The 19,180-nt window shown below is 39.8% G+C and overlaps 1 protein-coding gene across 1 annotated transcript in view; it reads right to left on the reverse strand.

The window, feature by feature from the left end:
* Positions 1 to 18,947, reverse strand: part of LOC119412753 (receptor-type tyrosine-protein phosphatase gamma) — a 172,630-nt gene extending 153,683 nt beyond the window's left edge. Inside the window, exon 1 of the mRNA XM_037679790.1 lies at positions 18,541 to 18,947. Within this exon, the coding sequence (XP_037535718.1) occupies positions 18,541 to 18,625 (85 nt within the window). The 5' untranslated portion in view covers positions 18,626 to 18,947. The remainder of the gene's footprint in view (positions 1 to 18,540) is intronic.
* Between the last annotated feature and the right edge of the window lie 233 nt (positions 18,948 to 19,180).

Here is a 19,180-nt window from a genome sequence, read left to right on the forward strand (position 1 = left end):
TGGGTCTTCAAGCGAGACTTAAAGACTGAGAGTGTGGGAGCCTGCCGGACACTCAGTGGCAACTCATTCCACAGTCATGGACCTGCAACAGAGAAAGCCCTGTCACCCCTGAGCTTACGACGGGTTTCTGGGACTGAGAGAAGCATCTGGTCTGCTGACCTCAGAGAGCGCGGTGGGACATATGGCTGCAGAAGATCAGTGAGATAGGATGGGGCGGAACTGTTCAGTGATTTAAAAACATACATGAGAATTTTGAAATGGATCCGAAGGTGAATGGGTAGCCAGTGCAGGGAGGCCAAAACTGGCGTGATGTGCTCTCTATAGCCTGTACCAGTTAAAAATCGGGCTGCAGCATTTTGGACCAGTTGTAGACGAGCAATGGAGGACTGACTGATTCCAAACAGAAGTGAATTGCAGTAATCAAGCCTAGATGTTATGAAGGCGTGGATCACTGTCTCAAGGTTCTTTTTGGAGAGTATAGGCTTCAGCTTAGACAGCCGTCTCAGCTGAAAAAAACAGGATTTTACCATCATGTTTACGTGACTGTTGAGTTTTAAGGATGGGTCCATTATCACCCCCAGATTAGTGACCTTTTGTTTCTCTAGCGGGGCTAGAGAGAAAAGGTCAATGTCATGGTTCATGAGTGAGCCACTGGGATGGAACAGTATGACTTCAGACTTCTTCTCATTGAAGCTTAAGCTTCAATGAGAAGAATTGCTTATTGCTAAAGCTTTAATTAGCAATATTTAGTGGCAAGTTTTTGACATTGTTAGTTTGTGGGTCAAAAGTTGAAATGTTTGGGAACCACTGATTTATACTGTACACATATTACATGAATATTTGTAAAACTAATGATAGTAATCGATCAATTATCAAATAACTAATCAAAGTTTTTGTTCTTTTTTCTATAGGTTAAGGTTGTGATGTTCATTTTAAATAAACAGTTCATCCTCTTGACAACACATATGAACTGTTCTAAGATTAAGTGTTACTTTATACATTTAGACTGCAGTGACCCAGTATTGAATTCTAACTAACCCACATGAAAACCACAAATGGCATTCCTTGAACTTTGATGTTTTGAACCACGTTGGCCATGGCTGTCTCATAAAAGTCGACGGGGGATTGGGCGGACTCCAGAAACCGTTTGAACACCATCAAACTGGTTGACCCACTATGTGAAGGTGCTTTTAAGAGTTTATTGTGGCTCCTTGGACTGATGGAAGTCTTTTGGATGAAAGACGAAACGTTTCAACAAAAAGAAACTGTCCAGAGGACCTGACTTTACTTTGGTGGATAAGAAATGGTATTACTTCTATTTACTAAAGCAAAAGTAAATTTATTGTTATACACTTGTTAAATTTGTGCAAAAATCAAAATTTAAAATTTCAAACACACTTTGATTCCCTTTCAACAATCTTGTTTTTAATTCAGCACAGCATCCAGCGCATGATAAAACATGCGCAGCCTAATTCTATATCTTTAGTGATTGTAGCCCTAATTCACGACAGCCCAAATGAGGTTTGCCGGCGAGATTGCCTGTTTTTCAATGTTGCTTTCCTCACTTCAAGAAAGACAATTTAAAATGCAGCCACACAAAACACAGGAGCACAAAGAAAGCACACAGGGTCTGTTGACCCACAATAACACAATAAAGGAAAGAGGAGCCTGAAGGTTCCATTGTCTCCACTCTCCACAGGGCGGCATTGACTGACAGTTCAGCTGTAAGTAAAGCTGACACAGTATCACATCACAGCAAGATTGTTAAGGGGGAAGCGGACATCGCAACTGAAGGACAAAGGACATTTATTGATATGGCCAAGTCCTCTAGTGCAGTAGATGTCCTTCAGTGGAAGTGTCTTGTTGCCTAGATATTAATCACTATTGTCACGAAGCACAGGAAATAAGTACACTCGTTTCCCCAATGGCAGTTTTCTTCCCCTCGTTTCAAACCCACCTGGTCAAATCCAGTTAGTGTGTGTGTGTGTTTTGGGTTTAATGTCGCCAAGACAGATGAAATCTGTCTTGATCTGGAGTGAAATGGCTGTGAGTCATCCTGAATGATTAAAATGCTACTGTGACCAGCTTTCAGTGTCTTGGCTGAAAGACTAAGTGAACTCAACCATATGCATCAAGTAATAAAGTGATGACTGATTGCCTCGATTAACATAGGTTAAACAAATAAACCGTTTAATCACTATTAATGTCAAATTACTGTGATTATCTTGCAAGATAAACAATGCTCTAAGAATGTTAATCTAAAATGAACCAAAATATTTCACTTTAACACTAAATTCTATATTTCCAGGCAAGGCAATCGAACCCCCAGTGTCAGAAAGTGAGTTAATATTTAGCAGGCAGATGACGTTCTATTTTACTCAAGGCTCTCTTTGCCATATTGTAATGTATTTATAACACTGGAACAGTCCATGCCAGACTATATACCTTCCGCAGCATGAATTTCAGCAGCGACTGTTTAAATACTCATCGACAACTGAAACTATATTAATATTTAATAATGTTTTTCATTTGTTAATCATTTTTCTACACAAGTATGTAAAGACTGAGAGGAAAAATCTGTGGTTTCACTTCTGACGCAGGCAGCTGCATTAATTAAAAACAAGAAAAACACAGTCATGAAGGATTCCTTGCCATATTGATTATATATGAGCTGGAAATGTGTCTCTTAGAAACATGTAAAAGCGAAAGAAAAACCCCAAAGCAACTGCCAACATTGCTGGGAATATGGTTGTAGCAGAACAGACTGCTCGAGGGTGTTCCATTTCTGAAACTTATGAAAATCCCTAAAGAGATATGACAAAGCCATAGCACAACTGGAAATCGATGTAGCCGGTGGACACACAAGCCTTAGCACTGATCTTTCATATGTGTTCCTCATCATGAAATAAAAAACGAAATAGATACTCAAATGTATTTGCTGCTGCTCATGCACTGTTAATCTGAAAATGCGGACATGATCCCACTAAAGAAAAAAATCTGTTAATAAATTAATTGGATGTTCTGGTCCTTTTTTTGTAACTTTGTTGAGCAATTGATAAAATATGGAGGAGAAATGCGTCAAATGTAGTGACGTATTGCTCATCAAGCTGCAACCAACAAAATGTTATCTGCCTTTCCGTTCCTTTCCAAGAACGTAAAAGAAACAACGCTGCCTGCAAAAACACCAGAGAATTTAGAAATAAACTGACTGATTTGCCAAATCTGCCTCATAATGGTCCAATATGACAAACTACTTGGAAAATGACTCAACTTTATTTAAAAATGCTTCACTTTAAGATAAAGACGAGCACATGGCACGTGGAACAGGGAGAAAAACTAAATAGGATACATTTCCAGAAGCTCCTTTAGTAGAGAATCACTTACCAGACCCACACATTTCACCTTGTAGCACAGAGCAAGGTTATCTTGAGAAATGCCATTATACACGTGCTCGTTTTGCATTTTACAAAAGATCAATAGTTGAAAAACGGATTCGACTAGAGGTCAATTATTATGGATGCAGACAAGGTCTAATTTATAAAATAGGAAAATTTAACTATGAATTTTAGAATCATGAAGGAGAATAATTAATTATGCTTTTAAAAATAGGGCTGTGCCAAACAATAATTTTGAAAGTTTAAGACTCTGATGATCATGTCTGTTCTTAAAGGGTAAAAATGTAAATCTTTTAGTTTTCTAAAGGCCAAAATAATATTGTGAATTATCTTGTTTAGCACAGTAATGAAATAACATTTTTTTTCATAACTTAAGAGCTGTACAATGCACTAAGATTAATAAGCTGACAAGGTAAAAAGCTCATCAGAGACTACTTCCTCAGGCGGCTGAGGCGAGCTGGACTGGGAAGCTCGGTCCTCGCCTCCTTCTACAGGTGTGCAGTGGAGAGCATCCTGTGCTCCAGCATCAACGTGTGGCATGGAGGCTGCACAGATGCAGAAAGAAAAGCTTTGCAGAGAGTGATGAAGGCTGCACAGAAGTCTGTTGGAGTCAGCTTCCCCACCACCACAGACATTTACACCTCCAGATGCAGGAAGAGGGCCGCCTGCATCATGAAGGACCCCACTCACCCAGCACAAACACTTTTTGCCCTGCTTCCCGTCGGTCTCTGTATGGATTGAAACGTCACTCTTCTTTCGGTGTCAAGTTTTGGTATTGGATGTAACGTGTCACGTGGTTTCAGCATGCAGGCAGGTAAAACACCAGACATATGACAAATAGACTACGTGGTTACACCCAGCGCTGTATAGAGCTGCCCTACAGCTCTATGTCTATGGTGCTGGTTACGCCCACAGATGGGGTTCACGCGTGCAGCGTGTGTGGTGTCGAACGGCCTCAATTTATGAGGAAAGTTGCTCCGTGTTTGTCTTCAAGGGGGACTGCAGCCTCCCCCCCTCCTCTCAGCGTTAAAGTCAGCCTATGAGTGTTAGAGATAAAGGCTCCAGTATACTGCCGCGTAGGTCCGTTCACGCGTGTACGGTACAAGAGGGTTCAGACATGATACTCCAGCGTACACCCCGAGCAGCTGCAGAGCAGCTTCACAGACAAGGGGCATTTACCTTCGGGACAAATTGAGGTTGCCGATAGGTCATTTGCTGACATGCCTACTGGATTGATTGACAGGTCGGAAAAAAGAAAAAAAAAGCGAGCGCTGGCAGCCTCAGCCGCAGCGGTGTTCTGTGTTTATATGTTGTTAATAAAAAGATCAAAAAAAATTTAAAAAGCAGAGAGCGCTGGCTCTACAGCCCACACATCAGACCAGCCCACCAGGAAATCTCCAGACCCTCCCGCAGCCACGCTGGACCTGAGTTTAATTCGCTCGTGACAAATTCCTCCATTTCTCACCATTTCAATCATGGCATCAACGGCGGAGGAAGAGATCACTGCCTCTTGGCAAAAAAACAAAAGAAAAGTCCAGATCAGAGATGAAGAAGGGGAATTTAATACATTGGTGTCGCATACAAAACAGTCCGTCGCTGGGCAGTTTATTATGCGACACCGCGTACGCGTATGCGGTCGTAAAAATTTAGCTTTACACGGACATGCCCTGGGGTACGTGTGTACCTCTGCATATGGATGTACGCGGCAGTATACTGGGGGCTTTAGAGAGCATGAACGGCCTGATTAATTATCTCCATGACCGGACTCCGCTTCATCAAAGAACTCCGAGGACGGAGCTGTGTCTGGGATTTCAGCTGGTAAATTTACGTTTGTTAATGTTACTGCAGCTTAACACGTACATCGCGGTGAGTTAAACTAGGATCCATGTAATGCTAACTTTAAGATATTGGTCTGTAGCTTAATTTTATGGTTATGTAGCTAGCTAAAATCAAAAGCTAACTAAAGATTGACAGTAACAGATAAAGCTTGCAAAAATGTGCTCATCCATCGGATCAGCTGGTTAAACAGTTCACCTAATGGTCACCGTTTGTTTATGTTCTCCTCACAGGAGCCTCTGACCCTGATGTGAGGAGGACAAAGGGAGACAAAAGAAAAGCGAGATGGGGGGGGGGGGGGGGGGGCACTGCCTTTTTCTACAGTGGAGGCTCCATGGTGGAGGTAAGTGAGCTGTAAAGGACATTGTTGACCAGTTAAACTTTCATCTGTCGAACTAGATAATGGTTTGTGAGCAATAATACCACAACCATGTTATTGTTGATGTTTTGTGTTCTCATGTCAATTAGGGTTATGATAAGAGCCCTAAACCTCAGAAAACCACAGAGAAGATTCAGGAAGAGACACAGAGGTACAGATGTCTGCATCAACCCTACCTCAGTGAATCCAGTGACCTGCTGGTGGAATGTGAGGGACACTATGCCAGTGCTATCAAACTGGAAACCAGGTATCTGTGTGTGCAACAAGCATCATCCACACCCTCAGAGTAAACACTTCCTACTACTGGAGACACCATCAGCCAGGAGCGGGCTTGTTTGTGTCTAGAGAAAGCAGACATGTTGATTTTTCTGAAGAAAAACTGTTAAGTGAAAAGGTCCTCAGTGTGTATCAGTGAGCATTATACACTGACGTGTAACTGGTTTGAAACTGGTCTTTTGACTTGAAATTATTTGTTTATTTTCATGTAAGAAAACTGCTTGGAATGGAAAAATACCAAAGTAAAAAAATAAAACTCACGATTTGTACTGTAATGTGTAACGTAAATTTCTTGTTGTTAGAATTAATATTAATTACAAAATCGGTACCGAAGAAATAACCATCCAGGAACCGACACCGAAGTGAAGGTACCGAAACCAGTACTGATACCGATTTTTTTAGAAAGGTACTGAGCCCTAGATCCTTATAAACCATTTCTTTTTATACTTTATATTTTTGCTATTTTTGGGTGTAACTGGGACCTTGAGTACACAATTTTATTCCACCTCATGTACCGCATGTGATGCGAATGACAATAAAGACAAAGCACAAATTCTGAAAAGCGCAGTGAGCAAAGTTTAAGAGCTACAGCTCAAATAAACAGCTGCCACGTCAGTAATGACCAAAGATGGAGACTGCATTGAGAAGAAGCATGAATTTATTAACTAACGAGTTTGTAAAATTAACATTTTTCTCCAGTTACTGCATTGTAGATAGAGTGCAATAAGAGGAGTTCAATTAATCATTTTTACTTATTATTACTGGTGGTGTAATTTCACGACTCAAGAAACACCACGCACACACAAATAAAATCAACTTGTTAACATTTCTCCTACTCTTTTCCTGCGTTGTCTAATTTGATGAGATTAATATCTGGATTTTCTACACTTTAGTTACATCCTCTCATGGTGCGTTTCTCTCACACAGTAGCTGCCAGCATTTTTAGAACCTCCATACATGACCAAACAAACACTTTCAAATGAAGGCAAAATCAAAGATACAAGTATCTTTGGGGAGAGTAATCAGATAAGCCATAAATTCTGAAAATAAAACATGCAGTTGCATATGTTTACTCAAGCTTACCTTCTTTGCACAGGGGAAATCACAAAGGCTTTTCCAAACCTGCATTTTCCATCAGTACAGACACAGAAACGTTTGCAACAGAGCTAAAACATACCAGTAAAATACTGCTCTAAAAGCTCTAACCTTAAATCATTCCTTAATGTGTTTGTAAAAGTTAATTAACTTTCTAGGGTGTCTTTGGTGCCCTTAACCCATTAGGACCTGAAGCTTCCTTTTCATATCTGTGCAGAAGCAAGATGGACTAATGCTGCATTCAAGTTACAACGATGGTGCTTTGACTTGCATTTAAATTGTAATAAAAGCGCCATGCCTTTAACATAATTATTTTAGGCTGTGCTGTGACATAAACAAACGTTAGGCTGTTTGTAACTTGATATTCTGAAGGAAGCTGTGGAATAATAATGAGCATCTCATTTCACAAGCTGTTTCAGCCAAATGAAGCACATTTTTCACAGCTGATCAGTTTGAGGTAAACATGCTGGGGTGTTTTTTTCCCCAAACCACAATGGTGATCACTGCTTAACATTGTGATAAGGGGTTGTGTACAAAGTTTTCCAAAAATCAGGCAGCTGTGCAATAAAGTCTACTCTCTTTGGAATTTATTTAAAAGATTACTACTCAAACAATAGTTACTGGCAAGGAACTAAGGTTGCACAATATATCAAAAGCTTATCGCAATACCAATATAATTATATAATAATAACATCACAAAATATTATATTTTATATTACATCTAATTAAAGTGCATTCCAGTAGCATAACTGGTCTGTCAGATTGACCCATCACTATCCTTGTTGTCCACACCCAATATAACTCATAGCAGCTGAAATGCTAAACGATAGAGTGTGCTGTTAGCATCACGATGGCAGAAGAAAAGGAGTGGGGATAATGTGGGTTTATCACAACCGATATCATTAATCACATATTAAACAATAATATCCCAATTGCATGTTTTGCTAATATCATGCAGCCCTGTTGGTAACAGTAATGCATTTTTTGTGCTGCAGTTTAACTCTTTTAATTTGAAATACAAACAATCTGCTAATTAAATCTGAAAGCAGTGAGGGACGGATGAGCACCACCAGTAAAAAGGATCAACAGCAAATTATGTACACACCAGCAAAAAGTGATTACAGTTGCAATGTTTACCCGTTGGACCATTTAGAGGGTGGCACAAGCAGCTGGTGAGGAGACGACAGATAACAGGAAGCCGAGCCCATTTATGATTGAGACCGAGCGTAAGTAAGTGAGGCTATTTTAAAACCACAAGTGCTCCTTTTGAGAGGTTTGTCAGCACAATACACATTGAGCTAATTGTCCAGAGAAGATCTAGAGAACCTTGATGATAATGATACTGTTGCCTACATCAGTGATACACAAGACAGCTGGTATCCTGCTGGCACAGCAGTGCATCAGAATGTCATTTATTAATTAATAAAATGTTTGCCCACAAATGTTCTACTTGTATCTAGGCCTGTCCTAATTAACAATTAATCATGTAATCACAATAATTTGATATGATCATGGTTGCATGAATGCCATAATCATATTTATTCACTTGTTAAAAACAACTACGTAAAACTAATTTTGAAAAGTCATATGTCCACATGGTTTTCTACTATTTAATGGTGATAACTGGCACAAAAATTGGCTCTGTTTTATGGGAAGATTATACACCTGTCCCATGTTGCTGATTAGGCATATGTGCTTGTAACATTTTAGTAGTGGTAATAAAAAAAGAAAAACATACAATTATAACCCAACAGTGGTAATAATCTGAAAAATAATTAAATAAATTTACATGATTTTCTTTAGAACAATTTGACTTTACTACTGAAACGATCCTCATATTCATCCATTGACGTCCTATGCTTCAAATGAGTCCCCAGCAATATAAAAGGCCATTAGCCAGCGTTGTTCTTTTTTTTTTTTTTGTGCATTGCTGTATTATCATTAAGTGCTCTAATTAGAAAGATCATCAATGCTTTTAATGACTGCAACAGAGCTGCAAGTTCAACCACACAGCTCAAAAACAAAAACAGTCGCTTGCCTGTAATACTGCTTTCCAGCACAGCAAAAGTGTAAAGAGGCGTAAAAATAAATATTTAACATAAAACCAGCCAAGTGTAATATTATATTTACGGTAAATGAAGTGCACACGATTTTTATAAAAACCACTTTGCCTTTTGTCTTTATTTTAGATTCAGTAACAGAACCCGGGACAGAGCCTGTAAGATTCAAGTCACTCGACCTGAACTGACTGAAAGCATTAGATGACAGAGTACAACTAGATTTGTCCTCAACCACCTTCCAGCTGGTCAGCTGCTGGTCAAGCCTGTATTGCCTTTCTGATGTGTGCAAGAGGTCTGGTGAGACGAGCCATATGAGAAAACCTCAGCTCTCAGGGCCTTGTAAAGCTACCAGTCAATAAAGCTGCAAACTGAGGACATGAGGACGTGGAAGCTTGAAACTAGGGGGATTTTGGAGTGGTGGAGGGTGGGGGGAGTGACTCAGAGAGGAACCATTCTACTATGTTACATCACTATATTGCTGCTGCTCAGCTATAGAGGATGATTTGTGCCACAGGAGTAAATGCATTGAATATTACACTAATGCATTAGATAAACAGAACACTGGCAGCCTCATGTTAAGCTTTACAACACAGTGGCTCCAGTTCAATTTGCAAACTGACATACTATATGGCTTTTGTTATGCACTGCATCTCATAAAATGTTTGAAAACTCTTTAAAAAGGGGCATGCACTTTCAAATCAACTACTGAAAGCTAAATAGTGAACCGTCTTAGCACTAATACCAGTAAAGCCAGTTGGTAAATCAAAGTCTTGTAATTTAGGAGATGTAAGGTGTCTTTTCAGTCAGCACACAAGTTCAGAGCAGTTCTCTTCATGATAAGGTATTCCTATTATAAACAATACTGCTGCATCAATGTGTCATCTTTTGAAGCTGCTGGTAGTCATCACACCTACATCTTTTGTGGGGCTGTGTTAATTGGAAATATGAATCAAATGCAACAATTTTCAAATGATATAAATATTGCATTTATCCAAAAAGACAACATTTCACATTAAATTTAGGAAAGTACAGTAAAAAGTTTTTTTTTTTTTAATAATATGCTTGTTTTACTCTGAATACAGCAGCACATTAGAAAAATGCAACAAAGCCATGAAACTAAAAAAAAAGATGAGATGCAAAAATTCAATAGAACAACTAATTATATCTACAGTCAAGAGTTTTGTAACACAATTCAGTATTAATAAAAGAACATCACAAAGAAGCTAGTATATACAGGTGCATCTCAAAAAAGTAGAATATCATGAAAAAGGTTTTTTTTTTGTCAGTCACTTTAGAAAGTGAAACTCGTATAGCTAACAAGGTTAAGTCAGGTCCTCTGGATGGATTCTTCTTGTTGAAACGTTTAATTTTTAACGGTCTTTTGGATAAAATACTAAACATTTCAACAAGAAGAATCTGTCCAGATTTATCTACCTGGATTATTGAGCATGCATCAGGAAACAGATATCATTCATTCATTACACACAAGAGTAAAATACAGTAGTCCCTCACTACTTGGCAGTTAGACTTTTGCAGACATGTTCTTTTGCGGTTTTTCAAAGTACAATACTGTAAGATTGTACACAACAAAAAAAGAAAAAAAAAACTGCTGCCATTTCGTAGTTTTATTTCAATAAGCCAAAAGCCCCCCAATATACTCCCGCGTACGTATGTCCGAGGAGGTACGCGCGTACCTCTGCAGGGCATGTCCGCGCAAAGCTCAATTTGTATGACAGCGTACGCGGTGTAGCACAATAACCAGCCCGGCGATGGACTGTTTTGTACACAACACCAATGTATTAAAATCCTTTTTTTCATCACTGCTTTGGCCTTTTCTTTTTTTTTTTTTTTTTTGCCAAGAGGCAAGTGATCTCTTCCTTCTCCGTTGATGCCATGACTGAAATGGTGAGAAATGAAGGAATTTGTCACGAGCAAATTAAAATCAGGTCCTGCATGGCTGCAGGAGGGTCTGGAGATTTCCTGGTGGGCTGGTCTGATGTGTGGGCTGCAGGGCCAGCGCTCCCTGTTTTTTTTTTTTTGTTTGTTTGTTTTACTTTTTATTAACATATATACACAAAACACTGCTGCGGCTGGGGCTGCCTGCCAGCTCTCGTTTTTTTTTGTTTTTTTTCCGACTCGTCAATCAATCTAGTAGGCGTGTCAGCAAATGGCCAATCGGCGACCTCAATTTATCCCGAAGGTAAACGCACCTTGTCTGTGGAGCTGCTCTGCAGCCGCTCAGGGTGAACGCTCGAGCATGAAGGCTCAACCCACTGTGCACAGTGCGCACAGTTTCCGCGTGGCTGATAGGACGTGGGAGTATACTGGAGCCTTTAACTGTATTGACAGTCTAAAGGACTACATTACCCAGAAAGCAACAGTGCACTACCCAGAAGACAAAGTTGCATTCTGCTGGAGGGAAAGTTTTGATCTGAGCAGAAAAAAGTAAATTCCTTACAGTATTCATAGTGACTTCTGCGCTCAGTGGATGCAAAGAGCCAATCAGAACCGGACCAGAACCGAACCAAGGCTGGGTACCGGTAGGTCTGCTGAACCAGAACCAAGCCGGACCAGAACCGAACTGCTGTGTTCTGCAGAGCAGACATAAAAGGCATTACTACTCATTCAACTTAAAATTTTAATACGAGCGAATAAGCATTATCAAGTTATCTTGATTAACAAACTCTTGCTAAATAAACTTTTGCTTTAGTTTAGTTGATTTAAACTTATTAGTTGACTGAACTGTCTTGGTTTGTTGTTTAAACTCAGAAATCTGTCATTTCTACTTTGTGGATTTTCACTTATTGAAGAGGGGGTGGGAACTTAACCCCCATGATAAACGAGGGACTACTGTAATTCAAGCCTTTATTTCTTGTAATTTTGAAGATTATCTTTTACAAATGGGATTAACGGGATTAACCTGCATAAATAAAGGTTGAATGAAAAAATAATAACAATGAAAAACCAAAATGCAGTGTCTCAGAAAATTAGATATTGTGAAGAGGTTCAGTATTATCAACTCCTGGAGTCACACCCTAATCGGCTCATTCACTTCTAGACATGAGCTACAAAATTTCTCATTCCTCAAGTTCAGCCACTCCGAAACCAGAGACGATGTCAGAAGCGTCTTACCTGGCTGAGAAGAAAAAGAACTGGACTGTTGCTCAGTGGTCCAATGTCGTCTTTTTAGATGAAATTAAATTCTGCATGTCATTTAGAAATCAAGGTCCCAGAATCTGGAGGAAGAGAGGAGAGGAACGGAATCCACGTTGCTTCAAGTCCAGAGTGAAGTTTCCACAATCAGTGATGGTTTGGGTCCATGTCTTCTGCTGGTGTTAGTCCACTGTGTTTTCTGAAGTCCACAGTCAACGCAGCATCTACCAGGACATTTTAGAGACGTGAAGCTTCCTTCTACTGATGAGCTTTATGGAGATGCTGATTTAATTTTCCAGCAGGACTTGTCTCCTGCCAATACTGACAAAAGTACCAACAGCTGGATGAGGAATACTCTAATTTTCTGAGACACTGAATTTTGTTTTTTCATTATCTGTAAGCCATTATCATCAAAATTACAAGAAATAAAGTCTTGAATCTATTTGATATACGAGTTTAACTTTCTGAAATGAATTAAAAACTTTTTTTTTCATGATATTCCAATTTCTTGAAATGTGCCTGTAATAAAGACTAGAAAGTTTTCTGTATTTAAAGAACAAGGTCAAAAATATTAATGGAGTGGCTGTGATCTTTGTCCCGTCAAGCAGAACTACACCTCAAACAATTAATAAGAGGAAGTCACTGCCTCTGAAGAGTACTGTTAGTTTGAGTCAGCAAGCAAGTCAAAGTTTTACCAGGGTACCTTTTGTTGGCGTAATTTAAGTATTAGGTGTAAGAAACTTATATTTATACAAGATGAACCATCTCCTAATAGTAATACATCTTAAATATTAAATTTAATCAGTAAATGTTTTTTTTTCAAGCAAAACAGTAGATAAAAATATTCAGAGTCATCATACTATATAAAATAATTATGTTTAGCACATTAGACACTCAAAGATTATATTATGTGGATTACTAATGTGTTGTTTTTTGCTTTTAAAATTTGATTCCCCAAGTAATTTTTGGGCTACCCAAAATAATGATTTGTATTTCTTTATAGATTTAAATGTCGGTTAATAGAAAAACTGCACGAAACATTTCAACTTTAAAAAACTGATTTCACTTGCATGGGTAGTATACATTTTTCATATGGAGAAATTCCATTATTTATATTATACAGTACAGACACAAATTTCCTGATTTAAAAAAAAAAGTACTAGTATTTTCTGGAGTTTTCATAAAGCAGTCTCAGTGTTTGAATGTCACTATCTGTATGACATAACACCATGAAAACCTACAAAAAATTTACACATGACTCATTTTAACACTGAAGGCATGACCACAGCATACATGTGTCTGTGGGGAATTCATATCAGAATACTGCGGGTGAAATTTTAAATCAAGTTTATCTTTTTGTCAGGTTTTTTGGGGGGTAAATGAACAACAGTCGGCATCATGGTGGAAATGTCCATGTTTTATATATCAAACTGCAAGTGAAAAGCCCTCTGGTAGTTTAAGCTATTTTTAGAAAAAGTTTAGATTTATTATTTATCTTAGTTATCCAGACTTATGCTAAAAGCAAATTTCACATATTGCCATACTTATTAGAACTACATAGAAATCTGGTACTTGAGCATTTCTTTGCTCGTTTTCCATTTTTGCAACATTTACTCTAATATTTTTTTGCAAATCATCTAATTTAATTCCTTGGTCTTTATCTCAAGGTCTTAGTGCACAGGCTGTACTCACTATTAATATAGCCTAATAAATAAAGCCAGTGTCTCACTGGACTGCGACTGCTAGTTGGTGAACTGCATTTACAAGTATCCTGATGCATGCTCAATAATCCAGGTAGAAAAATCCAATGAATGTCCAGAGGACCAGATTGAACTTTTTGGATGCATTTACAAGTAGTCTTCAAAATGAGTCATAAGGTTCACAGGGGTTCTCGGTTTCTTAATGTGAGCTGCAGAGGCTTGCAATCTTGTTGCTTAGATTTTGAACATGTTTAAAGGTTTTGTGGGACATCAAAGCCATCTTATCACCAGCAAACTGGTTGGTCCACTATGTGGGTGTGCTGCTTGTGGGACTCAGTTTGTTTGTGGCTCTTCAGATCGATGAAGTCCATTGGATGACAGATCGATGAAGTCCATTGGATGAAGGACGAAACGTCTCAACAAAAAAAAAAAGAAACTGTCCAGATGACCTGACTGAACTTTGTTGGAGTTTGTGGGACACATTTTCTCTCAAAGTAATCACAGAATTCTTGGAGGTATGTCAAATTAATCTAGAAGCTATCTAAATGTCACGAGTGGCTCCATCCAAAGAGGACTTGAGTTTTATTTTGACATATGAACATGAAACGTACAATTACAAAAATCATGTCAATGATAAATAATTATTATTGAAAACATGGTCCAAATCTATGTCTTCATTTCAAGTGTACTCCAAAAGATTAAATCATAAATATGGGGATGACTGCCATGAGGGATACAAAGCTGGCCAAGGCACTTATGATGTGGGGAAAGCAGAGTTAGAATGTAGTTTATGGTAAGGCACACACACACACAAATACAGGTGAATTTTTAAAAACTCAGTTTAAATGCAACTCCATAACTCACTGTTCCCTTGGTCAAACATGTAAATAATTCATCAAAACTGCAACCAAAAATTTGCCAATTTTCACACTTTCCTGTCTCCATCTGTTGCAGCCCAGTGAGACACTACTTTAACCACTGAAAAATGCAGTCGTCTTTGATCAATTACACTAGCTGTTCTGATCATTTGCATCCACAGCTGCAAAGAACTAAAAAAAAAATAACTGAATTAACCTAACTAGACTCAGCAGAACCAGGATATAAGATTCCATTAGATCTTCTAAGGAAAGACTGGGCCATAGAAAGCATTATTCCAATGGGGAATAACCCAGAGCAATGTTAGTAACCTAATTCAGTGATCAATATAACTATTTTCCATGTATACCTTACAAGGAGACTGGTGACAGCTGACTGGAGAACAAGTAAAATTTTTGCATGTTTAACTGCATCACTATGACTTGAAACAAGCACACAAAAGCGGGGCCGAGATGGTGTAGCGGTAGGGCAGCCAACTCTGTACCAGAAAGTTGCAGTTCGACTCCCCGCCATGCCCACATGCCGTAGCATCCTTGAGCAAGGCACCCAATCCCCAATCGCTCCCCAGGCACCTGCATATCTGCCCACTGCTCCACCTGGGTGTATCTCAGGTGTGATGCCACCTGGGTGTATCTCAGGTGTGATGCTACCTGGGTGTAGCTCAGGTGTGATGCCACCTGGGTGTATCTCAGGTGTGATGCTACCTGGGTGTATCTCAGGTGTGATGCTACCTGGGTGTATCTCAGGTGTGATGCTACCTGGGTGTATCTCAGGTAGGAATGTGCAATATGGCATAAAATTCATATCACGATATGTATTGTAAAGGGTGGCGATAACGATATATATTGCAATATGTTTTTGATATAAAACTTGCTTAAAAAAAAAAGCATAGGGTGTCCTTTCGCCATCATATATTTTGAATAAAGAAAATTCCACTACTAGGTCCAGAGTTTTTAAATAATAAACAAATCAAGTATTAGGCTTCTTTCTTTTAAAAGGGAGTTTTTCGTTTCCACTGTTGCCACTGTGCTTGCTCAGGATGGGAGACTGCAACGAAGCCAAGATTCAACTTTGCTGCTTCCTTAGATAGAGAACTTTACTAATTGGCTTTTATGTGAATGTTCCTGTAAAGTGCCCTGAAACAACTTGTTGTGATTTGGCGCTATATAAATAAACTGAATTGAATAAACTGAATTGTAGTGCAAAATAGTGCAAAATATATCAAATGTAGTTTTAGCCATATGTTTTAAACAAAATAATATATTGTTAACTCTTAACAGTTTCCAGTCTTACTTAAGAAATGAACAGCAACAGAGCAGCATTTTACACTGAAACACTTCACCCTCCAACCCTCTAGTGGGCACCTCCTTCCGCTTTAATGGAGAGCTGACACAAAATGACTGTGGTTTGACCAGAGGTTCTCGCAGTCAAATCACACAACGCAGCGTTCTTATCACAGATCAGAGAGCAGGTTTCTCTAAAGATGACCAACGCTTACTTTAACTTTCGATGGAGAAAAAAAAAAACAATTTTAAAAACTTTAGACGGAACTCAGCGTTTTGCGCATGCGTCAGAATACGGCAACACTACGGCAAGCCGTGCGTAGTTAGCTTTTAGCTTTGCTACTTAGCTCTCAAAGAAAAGACTAACGCCACTTGTGCACAGTTTTCAACAAAAAAAAGTAACAAATCTGACAGCTCTGATTTTACACTTGAACACCACTTATGCACAGTTTAACAAAAAAAAAAAGTAACGATTAAACTGAAAACTCTGATTTTACTTCAGACACAGCATTACTGCGGTTAGCCGGTAGAAGACAGATCTCTATCGTAGACTAAATTTCTATCGTTTCTACCATGTACCGTATATATCGCGCATTCCTAATCTCAGGTGTGATGAGTTAAATGCAGAGAACTAATTTTGTCATTGTATGGGAGCTTACAATGATGACAACACATAGCGCTTATAATTATAAAGTGGCTGAAAATGATTTAATGGTGGCAATGTCCACTGAAGAGCTGTTTAGTAAGTAAGTGCTACTGTATGTTATCATTGTATGTTGCCATACAATGATGATCCCATACAATGACGAAATTGGTTCTCTGCATTTTACTCATCACACCTGAGATGCACCCAGGTGGAGCAGTGGGCAGCTATGTCAAAGTCTAATTCAAAGTTTCTTTATTTGTCATACGCGCCACATGTGGTTCATGTGGTGGAACAAAATTGTGTAAGCACCTGGGGAGCAGTTAGGGATTGGTTGTCTTGTTCAGAGGCACGACGACATGTGGGCATGGCGGGGAGTCGAACCACGACTTTCTGGTCCTAAGTCAGCTGCTCCACCTCTACACCATCTCGGTCCCTTGTTTAGGATCGAGGAGTTCAACAATTGTGATATATTGACAACCTCATTGGCTGACTTGCAACAAATGCTGGTTTAAAAATTAGTTGCCATCCCACACCAGTGGGTGACCAAGTTGGTGAGGAAGATAGGGAGATGATGACTGATTGTTGTGGCTGTATATGGTTATTCCACATGCTATCGAGCCCCCATTTGTTAACTAAATAAATTGAAATAGCTTTTCTCTTATTTCATCCAACTAGATAAACAACACCAAACAAGTCAATCGCATAATAAGCTGTTTGGCTATGTGAGACTATTTAATGGTAAATTAGCAAATTTTCCAGCAGTATTAAGAAGCACGGTTGCACCAAAGAAATAGACAAACACAAATTGTCTTGCCAACAAAGTTCAGTCAGGTCATCTGGGTGGCCTCTTTTTGTTGTTGTTGAGACGTTTCATCTTTCATCCAAAGGACTTCATCAGTCCAAGGAGCCACAACAATCTCAGTCCCACAAGCAGCACACTCATAGTGGACTAACCAGTTTGCTGATGATAATAAGATGGATGGATGAAGGACGAAACATCTCAACAACAACAACAAAAAACAAAGAGGCTGTCCAGATGACCTGACTGAACTATGTTGGATTTTTTTTACCTAGATTATTGAGCATGAACTTAGGTGACAAACTGTCTTACTTTTTACAAGTTTGTACCTCACTAATCAGTCTTTCATGGGACACAGTCCTGTGGAACAATATTAAGTCCAAAAAATGAGCAGCATCCACGCTCCAGTGGCACCAATCGTCTTCCATACAATCCCACATCCCATCTCCGAGCCACAGCTGTGACTGTCCTCCTCTACCTGCACACATGACGGTAAACACACCTCCGCTCGAACCGGACACAACGACCATGGGTCAGCCACGAAACGTGGGACACCTCACGTCACGGCAACAAAACTGAAAGGGACAGAGCTGAGAGTAAATCCTAGCGGGGGGGTTGGTGGGGTGGGTATAAAGTCCACGAACGCCTTAAGCAAAGCACTTCCTTTGACGGACGAATTGGTGTTTGTTGGGAGTCAGAAGAGGAAAAGGTCAACGAGAAGACAGTTCAATATCCTTAGACGTTGACGCAGGGGAAGGAGAAAGGGGGAAAAAAAAAGGGGGGGGGGGGGGGGGATAGCTTGCGCCACATAGTCCAGCTGCATAATCAATAACATGCACTCAAATCACGGAGGCTAAACGTGTCCGCGTGAACACAACACTATTATGTCGGCTCGGCCCAGCAACCGCTAGGAATTCAACAAAGCGTCACCTCTGGGGAGTGGGGAAGAGAGGAAAAAATCCAGTTTCGTCAAACTCTTGCAAATGCAGCACAAAGAAAAAAGACAAGCGACTATCGCGTAACGATTAGAAGAAGTACTCACCAGGCTGACAGTCTTTGTGTTTGGGCAAGGTTAAAAACACGAGGGGTAAAATCCACCAGCAACTCGGTTCCTGTATTCTCCGCATGTTAGACCACTCATCGAGAGAGAGCAACAAGAAGGCAACGGGTGATTTAAGTTGGTCTTTTTTTTTTTTTTCTTCTTATTCTTCTTCCCTCTTCAAAAGAACCGCACGCGGGCGCGCGCGCACACCGAAGCTGAGGCGAAGTTGGCACCGCGGCGCATCAAAGTAAACGGTTGACGGTCACAGGATGCAGTCGGAGCCTTTCAAAAAGACACATTCACGCGCCCCAGGTCCGAGCACGGGCTGCCTTTAGCTTCGAGGAACGACGAGGCGGCGAGCACGGTGCACGATTCAGAAGCTGCGGTCGGACTCGTCCGTGTCTGCAGCAGCGGGCTTCCACATAGCGACATTCCCGAAGTGAACGAGGAAGAGGAGGAAGAAGGGGGGGGGGAGGTCAATCGGCAATCAATCGCTGTCTTTAACTACAGGAGGATAAAAAAGGGGGAAAGTGGTCGACTATTATTGATTATGCGCGGTCATTATGAAGTGATTATCCGCGGCGTCAGCGAGGTTGAAGGAGAAAAGTGGTGCTGGGAAACGTCCCATTCTTCTCATCCA

Source organism: Nematolebias whitei, chromosome 7, assembly GCF_014905685.2.
Source record: "Nematolebias whitei isolate Nwh7 chromosome 7, NemWhi1, whole genome shotgun sequence".
NCBI classification, from domain to species: domain Eukaryota; kingdom Metazoa; phylum Chordata; class Actinopteri; order Cyprinodontiformes; family Rivulidae; genus Nematolebias; species Nematolebias whitei.